The sequence below is a fragment of the Emydura macquarii genome, unplaced genomic scaffold (assembly GCF_026122565.2).
Source record: "Emydura macquarii macquarii isolate MOO-44397 ecotype Brisbane River unplaced genomic scaffold, CSIRO-AGI_Emac_v2 contig_1353, whole genome shotgun sequence".
NCBI classification, from domain to species: Eukaryota; Metazoa; Chordata; order Testudines; family Chelidae; genus Emydura; species Emydura macquarii.
Window position 1 is genome coordinate 1,025,884 of NW_027131490.1, and position 10,635 is coordinate 1,036,518.

Sequence of the window (10,635 nt, forward strand, 5' to 3'; positions counted from 1 at the left end):
GCCCCCAAATTCTGCCAAATTTTCCCTCAGTGATTCATGATCTGTCCCAAGAACACTGGCTTTTAACTTTCATGGGATAATCATGGGCCAATTTTCTTCCAGTTAGAGAAATAAAATTCATTGCACTCTACTACACCACAATGTATTCTATTAAAATGATCAAAACACTTAATGTACCTAGATCAGTGTGTCTAAGATAAAAAACATCCAGTTTATAATAATGAGCATTCCTTCTATACAATAAAACTGTTTATTCGTTAACCACAGGGTTTTGACCTTTTCTTCTCAAATCATGTTTCATATAAGGCAAATGTAAACATGACACTGGCATCTAGAGGATGTTACATTTAACATGCAAGGCCAAATTCTGATCTTACATCCACCACTATAATGTAGTTACCCCAGAATAGCACTGGTGTAACTGAAATGAGAATCTGGCTCCTCAGTTCATATATTTTTATCTGTAATTAGTATTTGGAACTGTAAATAATTGTTGCTTTCACTAACTCAATTTACTTTAAATATTGTTTGTGGGTTAATTAAGTTTCATAATGAAAGTGAAGGACCAACAACAACAATAAAGATAAACATGAGCAATTCTCAACACAAGAGCCACCATTATTTTGACCTTATGCCAGTCAATAATGTCCCCTAAGCAGACACTGTGGACTGTACCAATTATCTGGTTATTTGGTGACATGGACAAATGGGATATCTTTTAAAGTGATCCACTAATTATCTACCTGACACTATTTTCAGTCATTTGATATTCAACTCCCAATTAAGTTTGTGTAATTATAGATGGTGAGCTTGTTTTCTCTAGATACCCAATTTACACCCTCTAAAACTTTCTGGGGGAAAAAAAGCTCTTTACTGCCCAGAATTTCTCTTTTGCAATCACTGCCCCAAAGAGAATAACTTAGGAAAGTTTGAAATTAATATTATGCATCATTTTTAAATTATGAGATTTTTAACAGTGGTTAACTTCTTGAAAAATAGTTGTGTGTGGTGTGAAGTCAATAGTTTTGCCATGGATTTCACCTTAGTGCTGATTTAGTATAAATTGCACAGGACAGAATTATTTTCACCAAGTTGGAATGCAAGCCAATTTTTGTTAGGAGAGCTTTCCTCTAGGTGAATTAGCTTCAAAGAGAGCTCTTTTGTTTTACACCCCACCTAATACAAATTTTGCAAAAAAGATATTCCTAGCCTTTATTTTATTTAGATTCAAAATAGTAAAAAGATGATTATCCAGAGCTTTAGGCACCCTAATATATCATTAATAATTCCAATAATATAATGAAATTCCAGCAGCATTAAACAGTAATTTCAACAGGAACTCAGCCAGCCAGGAACCTATAGAGACACATTCCACACACACACACCCCCCCCCCCCCCAACATAAAACTCCTGACAAACAGGTTTCTAAGTAATAATAAAGTTGTCCAAACCATAGCCATTCTCTTCACATTTAAATTTTTATGGACTGCAGTATCAGAGTATCACAGTGGTCTTTAACAGCACTGCCCTGTGATGGAGCTCTCTCATTTTAATTGCATTTAAGAATTTTGTTGTCTGCCATGATGGGGACACTCATCTTTTGATGTTACCTCCTGTCAGCTAGGTATGAGGCTGCGAGCTCTCCTGCTCCAGGCACCTTCTGTAGGTTGTTGACCTTACCAGGTGGGTCTTCAGTGGCTCAGCCCTCCAGCCAAGAAACACAGTCTGATATGGATGAACCCCTTGCAAGGGTGGCAAAAGTTCAACACCTTGTCAGCCCACACCAAGGTCTTCAGCCCTGTCTCTGAACCCTTTAAATCCAGCCCTTTGCTCAGGTTTCTGAAGGAAACTAGTCCCCTTCTCAGGGCTCAAGCCATTTCCCCAGTGGGGGGCCCAGCCACTACTCCAGGTCCTAGCTCTGGGACCTTACTCACAGCAGCCACATATGGCTTCCTTCAATTCACTGCTGCTATTCCCTTGGCTTTTTCCCCATGTAGCCCCTTTCTTTTCATCCTTACCTTAGCACTGAGGTTCTCAAATCCTCTTCCTCCTTGCTGAATGCAAATACCATCAGAACCCATTGTCTGGTTCTCCTCTTGAGCTTCTGTGACCAGGAACAAAGAAGCATGCACCTACCCAGCAACTGAGTTGAACGGCCCTACAGCTCCTTTTATCTGAGCCTGCTGGTCTCTGATTTGCTGTTTCTGTACAGTCTTTCTAGGCAGGCTGGAGGACCCCCTTCGCTGCTCCTTTCCTGGAGCAGGGTGTGATAGGACCCTGGGGACTCCAGCAGGGGGCCTAAAAGGTCAGGTGCACCCTGTCCCACCTACCTCAAATACTTTCTTTTAACCCAAAGAGAAAACAATGGGCCAGTTGCTGAATTCATGCCTACTGGTGTAAATCAGGACTAAATGCATGGGTATAAAATGGAATTAATAAGAGGAGAAACGAATCCATTGATTCCACAAGGTGATTTTTTTTCCTTTCTCCTTGTCCTGCTTGGGATGCTAGTACAGTTTAGTAGTGTGTAAGGGGTCCAGCAAACTGAGCACTTTGTAATTTAATATTACTGGATGAAAGGAAGAGCTATCAGAGTGCTTTACATGTATGTATTAGAGCAATATCTTTAAGCATTGTCAAATCACTATTCTGCTGCAGTTTTGTCCCTAATGACTGTCTAACAGTGAAATAGCATGTGATCCTCTGCTTCAGAAAAGCACCCGCTTTGTAAATTGAAGGGCCTTCTAGCTAGAAAACTGCTTATGACTATTCTAGCACTTACACTGAAAACCAGAATCTTTGCCATCAAAAGTCAGTGGAATTATACTATGGATGATTTTGGTGTTTCATCATAGATATTTAGTCTTTTAAGTCAGATTTTAAATATTTAGATATTATACATATTATTACATTATACGTAATACACATCATTTTCACCATTTTTTAAAACCGAGGAGCAGAAAGTGGTTCAGATTAAAGTCAATCCATGGGTAACTCAGTTCAGCTACAATTACTATCTGTGGAAAACTTTTACAGAAGTTTGAGGTGCTAAATCCCCATTAGTAAATGAAAACCCATGTTTAAATATAACTGCATATCTAAGCAAGAAAAAAGACATGATTGTGGTCTTGAAAGAAGAACAGTGCCCCTCTCTGGAAAAGATTCTCATCCCATTTCATTTAAGGCTTGATTTTTCTACCACTTTATGGTCATTTTATACGGGTATAACTCCACTGACTGAAAGGGAGCTGCATTGCTGTAAAACCTTGTGTGTTACAATGGAGAATCAGTCCCTCAGATGAATACAAAGTTGGTTGGGTTTGGCACTGCCATGAACAAAATCCACAACAGGATCCCTACCCTTGGAACTGCTAGCAATCAGCTTTAATGCTGAGTTGAGGCTAACCCTTAGGTGAGTAGAGAACCTATGGTTGTGGTGGCCTTTAAAATGTTTGATTCAATGCCTGTGAACTTCAGTTCCTTCTTTCCAATTTTTAAAGAACATTTGAAGTCAATGTGGGGTCAGATTGTGACCACGTCTAATATAGCCATAGTTATGCAGCCCTATATTAGTACTCCCCACATTGCAGCTAGAGAGGGAGGTAAAAGCAGGGGCTACATACCTGTAATTTCACCATCCTGAGCACGTAGACAGGGAGCAGGGAAAAGGGAGTAAAGCAGACAAATCTTTGGCTCTGTGCCCCGATCAAGGGCAGTAGGGAAAAGTCCTGCACTTTATCACTGAGAATACAGACCGTTGCTTATAATGATCTTTTTAATGTGCTAAAATTATAGGTGGCACCACACAATAAAACAGTAGGTATAATTGCAAATGTGGCATTATTTATTTGATCCATACATCTGAGAAGTTTCACACATTTCCTCATGTACAATGACACCCACAAAACTTTATTATTATTGGAGCGAGCCCTTCCTAAAGCTTGTGCTATGAAATTAATAAGCCAACAATTTCTGGTTGTGTGCTAGGTGTCACTATCTTCTTTGAAAACACTGATACTTGCCTTTGCTTGTACCAAGTACACATGGGTACACAGGCACGTTTCCTTCAGTATCTGAAATTAGATTCCATTGCCTTATAGCCAGACATCTTCACAATGCATTTGTCATATGACACACATGATGCACATTGCTATCTATCTTAGAACATCTGCCACCTGCGCATGCCTGCACAAATGCATCAACTTGTTCATAAAAGAGAGCGAAGCTATATAAAGACATACATACATACCTGCGATAGCTTTAAGCTAGATAATGTTGGTACCAGAGCACTGAGGCTCACTCAGAACCCTGAATAATTGCTTAAGTGGCTAGCCAATGCTGCCACTCCTTCACAGTGCCAGTGCCCAAGTAGCTAGATTAAAGCTAAATCAGGCATATCTACACAAGCTCCAGTCACACCCTATAATTGCACCGGAGACATACTGTCAAATACAGCGGGCCACACTGTCAGCTGGTGTAAAGAGATTTCTCTTCAGTTATTTCAATAGGAAATATAGCAGTCTTGAATTTACAGCAGCCTGGCCTGGACTGTGGTAGTGGCATAAGCAGGACTGAGCCTTAAATTTTGATTTACTGTTTTCCATCCTCATATCTCCCTCCCCCTGACAGATTGGTTTATTCCCCCTCCCTAAATACTTTTTCTTTGGCAGCATGAAAAATTGATCAATCGCCCACAAAGCACAAAAAGAATTTCTACTGATTCATCAGGTAAGAGCCATTTCTTGCACTAAAGTTAATTTTGCTAAGTTACACTAATCTAGTTGTTGTCAGTATTTGCATTTATTAAACTGGCCTTTTCATATTCAGGTCAGAAGAACAGAAATATTTTAAAAATATTAAATACAATTTTTAAAAAAACTATGTGGTTACTGGCAGACTTTACCAGGGAAATAAATAGCTTATAAAGTCCTGAGAAAAGGTCGGCTCACCACGGGTGCCTCCTCGTGGCTGGGCATAGCATGTCAGCCCTCTCTCCATTGGTTGCTCCACCTCTTCGGTGGCTTGCCTCATCCTGTGACCTGGCCCTCTGGCCAAGTCACTTCAAAGTCTCTCCCCTTCCAGGGTAACTCAACAAAAAAAGCAAGGGAAGTCAACACAAGTAAACTGAGGTAATCAGAGAGCAAGGGATGCCTCCCTCTCAGGGTGTATCAGGATTAGGCCCTCCCTTCCCTCAGAGAGGAACCTTCAGGCAGTGGTTGTCCAGGCAGGGGTTGTCCTCCGGAGCTCAGGGCTGAAGGTCTGTTCTCTTCCCTGGTCTGTTTTAGAAAATATTTGAGCTGCTGCATTTTATTGCTAATTTCCTCTACACAATTTAAGTATAAATGATCATTGTTGAGTCAGGTAAATTAATAATCCACATTTGTTCCTGAGTGCAAAGTTACAGGAGTAGATAGAGTAAAATTCTGACTCTGTTTATGTCACTGGCCTCAATCAGAACATAGTCTACAGCAGTGGCTGTCAACCTTTTTAGACTACTGTACCCTTTTCAGGAGTCTGATTTGCCTTGTGTTATCCCCAAGTTTCATCTCACTTAAAAACTACTTGCTTACAAAATCAGACATAAAAATACAAAGGTGTCATAGCAAACTGTTGCTGAAAAATTGCTTATTTTCTCATTTTTGCCATATAATTATAAAATAAATCAATTAGAATATAAATATTGTATATATAGTTCAGTATATATTATATAGCGCAGTATAAACAAGTCATTGTCCATATGTACTCCTAGTTGAGAACCATTGGTCTACAGTGTCTCCAGCTTTGGAGATCTTTTTTAAAATTAAACATTTCTCTTGGAGAAGTCATTAGGAAATATAGAATAAATCATTTTATAAATCTTTTAAAATATTTGTAATGAAAAAAAAAGTCTAGCTAACATCTTTTAAGCATTTACATTTTGAATAACAGAGGCCCTGTGGGATAACTTGCTGTACTGGCTCGCAGAAGAGCTCTCAGAAGATAATGCATCATTGCTCTCTCTGCACCTGCCTATCCGACGGAGCACTCTTCAGCTTGTTAAATTGAAGTGCCCTGATAATCTAACACATCAGATCTATGAGCTTCTTTGCTTCTGGAAAAAGAACCTTCCAAGATCAGCTGATAAACAGCGACTCCTATCTCGTTATCTTCGTAAGAGTGGCAGGCGTGATCTCTCAGAAGAGCTCAGGTTCAAGTGGGAGAATAAAGTGTTCACTTGGCAAAAACACGGCTTTGAGATGGATGATTGAAAGACTGATTTCTATCTGTTTTCACCTTGGGAAGTGTGAATGTTTCTCTGCATCTGACTGCACAAGTAGTCATTAGAAGTGACATTTGCTTTAACTTGATAAATACTTTACAATTTTTACAATGTAATTGGCAAATGTGGAAAAAGACCAGTCAGGCAGCTGGGAGCTCTTAAATGTTCAGCAAGTTTTCATCCTCTTCACGTTAGCACTAGTTGTCTGCTTTGACTTCCCTTTGCCTAACAATAGCTATGGTCCTCACTGAAATCAAACAAGTTGCTGAAAATAAGATACCAAGAATTACATTTTGCTTTATATATATATATATGGGGCTCCACTGATTGCAGTAGGGTCTGGTGTTTACCAGTATGGCCCCATATTTTAGGAATGACCATACTTTATCAGCCCAATTGGTGACCTAGTCCAGTATCCTATTTCTGATGTTGGTCAATACTAGATTCCTAATAGACCATAATAGACAATCTTTATAATGCACTTATAGGGGAAGCTTCTTCCAAACTCAGGGAGTTAGTGGTCACCTCTGGCATATAAATTGATGTTCCCTATCAATATTTTATCCATGTGAGTGTAACTGCTGATTATACTTTTATTGCTCATAAGAATGTCTAAGCCTCTTCTGATACAATTAAACCCTTATTCTCTGTGCTATATCTGTAGCAATGAATTCTACAGATTAATGCTAAGTTCTGGAAAATATTTCTTTTTATCAATTTTAAATTGTCACCTTATAATTTCATTCAATGTCCTGTGTTCAATTCAAATTCAGAATTAATTTTTAATAATAATATCCTAAATTAATAGAAGTTCTAAATAGTGGTCAAGATTTTTTTTCTGTATAACTTTGTTCTGGATATCCAATTATTAGAGCTCATGTTATTAGAATATCCTGAAGTAACTATCACGTGTAAGAAAATTATGGCTTTACAATAGGAGTAAGACAAACATCAGTCTGAATAATATTTAATTAATCTGTTGATTGACATATTCAGTCTGCAGAACTAACACTTTTTAAAGCAATTTAGAAACAGTACAAGAATTAATTTGGTCCATTCAGTGAGACATAAGTGCAAAAATATGCACTCGTTTTCTTTTCTTCTTTTCCTTAAAAAGAAAAAAAACACTAAGACCAGATTACATTTAAGTGGAGTCTTCATTCTGTCAGTAGCAATTGAATCTAGCTGTATTGTACTTGTGTCACTTCCCTTGCTAACACATTAGTTGTCAGTTGAAAGCAATTATTTTTGAGTACTTTCTCTCTATAGCCATTCATTTTGCAGCAACTTTAGATCCACATACTGTCAAAATACATAGATGAAACCAGCATAATGGGGTAGTCCATGATGAGGGATTGTAGGTACTATAGTAATGCAGATAATAAATCATAATAATGAAATTATTGTGAGAGAGCTTCAACTTTACTTCCAAATGACAAGCATTCTGTGCTATGACATACATTCTACCACAAGATGGCCTCTGTGGCTAGCATAAAGCTTATTCAACTAAGTTTCAGTTGCAGGAAAATACAGGAATAAAGGATTAAATGCAATTTCTCTGTAAGGACCATGATTCTTCAGTGCTTTGCACCTTGTGCAGTCATCTACATCTGCTCAAAGAAGTGAGAAGGTTGGTTTCATTTTCCTGCTCCCTCACAGGTCTCCTCTGTGATCTTTCATAGGTATTTATATGTGCATCATTACTTTGGTATCTGAGTGCCTCACAGTGTATTTATCCTCACAACACCCCTGTTATGTCTGAAAGTACTATTATTCCCATTTTAAGGCTGGAGAACTGAGGTACAGAGATGCTAACTGACTTGCCCCAGGTCACGCACCAAGTCTATGGCACAGCAGGAAATTGAGTCTCCCAAGTCCTAGGCTCATGCCCTAATTCCTGGCCATCATTCCTCATCCTTGATCTTAGACAAGTCACTTAGTTCTTTGCTATAAAAAAGGGGTAATTATTTCAGTAGGATTTTGTGAGAATAGCTACATCCTGAGGTGCTCAGACAGTACAATAATGGGCATCATATAAGAACCTCGGATAGATGGATAGAAAGTTGATGTTAAAAAATTCTATGGTTCTGGTTTGCTTGCACTTCACACAAATATGACTAGATAAGATGCAAAGCAATGGAGAACTAGGCCCATTATAAACGTGAAACATAGGCTGGTTTCAAACCAGTGTATAGTTTAATTATATTGTATAAACAATGTACACATTTTAATCAACTGGGAAATTTAAAATGTACTGCACATATATGATAAATTCAGTGTGTGAACTCTAACCAAAATTGTGTTTGTGGATAAAATTCTGCACTCTGACTTTTGGATTTTGAGTAAGTCTTTAAACCATTTAGGAACAAGATAATACTGTGCAGATTTTTAGGGCTTTCCTAACATTCTGATAATGATGCTTACTTTCCTTTTTGAAGCACTTTGCGATCTCTGAATGAAAACCCCCGAGAAGTGCTATAAAAAAAAAAATCCACTTTAGACAACACTACAATAGGTGCATTAACCTATCAACAGTTTGTTTCAAATATCGTGAAGCTTGCCTCACCTCTTAGTCTGTGTATTGTATAAAGCCAAACTTTTTATGTTGTTTTAAAACTTATTGTAGTGGTGGATGGGTTTACTTTGAATTTTATTTTCCAGGCAAAGAGAGGTCTCAATAAATAAAGAGCCACTACATGTTGCTTTTGCTGTGTCATCTTTTAGCTCCTTACACTTTGACAGCTTCTAGTACTTGAAACAAATCCTTAAGTCCCATACTTTATAATACCTAGTAGCTGAGATCAGCATTATGAGTAAATAGTGGGCTTAGGATCACTTCTGACATTAGCCTTTATCCTCTACCTATATTAGTAGACAAACATAAGGCAAGAGTGGGAAAATTCAGAGAAATATCTTGCTATAGCATGTTTGGATTTTCTGGAGAACTAGACATTAAAAGGTACCAATGCGGACCCCCTGGTTACTTGGAGAGCAAAAGGTTTACTTTAAACAGCAAAATCAAACAACTCCAAACTGTTTGTGGTACTCAGAGAAGGAAGAAAGAATCTCTAAGATACCAGCTGTGCAGGATTATCACTCCTTGGGTTTTGTGTTAGGGTGAGCTGGCAGAATTCTCTAAGCATCATGCTTTAGCCCAATGCTGGTGCTCTTGAACACCTACAAGTCTTACACGATGTCTATACTACAGACTTAAGTCGAGGCAAGTTATGCCGATGATCATAAACAGCTATAATTACAGGGCTTGTGCATGTTCACACAACGCTCCTTGTGTGGACAGAGTGCATCCATAGTTGGCGCTCTACCAATAACAGAAAGAGCAGTGCACTGTAGGTAGCTACCTTCTGATGGTAGGAGTTGTGGGAATGAGGAATGAATCCTAGTGCATCATGGATGCACGCTCACCATCTCCTGATGCTGTTTTTTCTGTCCCACATTCCATGGGCTTCCGTCTATGTTTCATGCAGTTTTTCAACAGCCTGTGTAAATTGTTTATCCACCCTCTCTGTCTGAAAGCATGGATTCTGCCCTGCTCTCTAGACTTGTGGTAAGTGTTATGAACACAACGTGGCTGATCATGCAGTATTTCATGAATTGTGAATCTGAATGGGAATCCATGGAGCCTGTATGCCATGAAAAGAAACAATTCCAGATTACTTTTGGCATTCACAGAGCAGCTGCACAAAATGAACTAGTGCTATAGGGCTCAGGAAACAAGCACTGAATGGTGAGATCTCATTATTATGCAGGTATAGGATGACAAGCAATGGCTGCAGAATTTCTGGATATACAAAACCAGTGCCTGGCACTGTTTGCAGAACTCATCCTACCCCTACAGCCCAAGGACACTAAAATGAGAGCTTCCTTCTCGGTGGAGAAGCTCATGGTGATCACTGTGTGGAAGCTGGCAACTTCAGACTGCTAGTGGTCAGCTGTAACTCAGTTTGGAATTAGGAAGTCCACCATAGGGATTGCATTCACACAAGTATGCAGGGCCATTAATTGCATCCTGCTGCAAAGGCCTGTGACTCTGGGAAATGTGCATGAAATAGGGGATGGCTTTGCAGTAATGGGATTCCTCAATTGAGGTGAGAGATAGATAGTAGTTTTGGCCCCAGACCACAGGGCTGGCCCTAGACCAAATGGTGCCTCAGGCAAGGAGCATCTTCAAAAATTTAGTAAGGGGAGAGGAGATACTGAATGCCTCATTTGTATTGCATTTGTAGCCCATTTCATAACTTTGATGCACAATTGGCATGCATGATTTACCCCTGTCCTATAAGACAATAAATTTGCATTCTAGAATCTGTATTTATTCATACCATATAAGCAAATTAAAAACATTTCCTCTCAACTTA

The 10,635-nt window shown here is 38.9% G+C and overlaps 1 protein-coding gene across 1 annotated transcript in view; it reads left to right on the forward strand.

Annotated features, from left to right (window-relative positions):
- Positions 1-6,248, forward strand: part of DTHD1 (death domain containing 1) — a 36,653-nt gene extending 30,405 nt beyond the window's left edge. Inside the window, exons 9-10 of the mRNA XM_067551575.1 lie at positions 4,671-4,728; positions 5,929-6,248. Coding sequence (XP_067407676.1) covers positions 4,671-4,728; positions 5,929-6,248 — 378 coding nt within the window. The remainder of the gene's footprint in view (positions 1-4,670; positions 4,729-5,928) is intronic.
- The last annotated feature ends 4,387 nt before the right edge of the window (positions 6,249-10,635 follow it).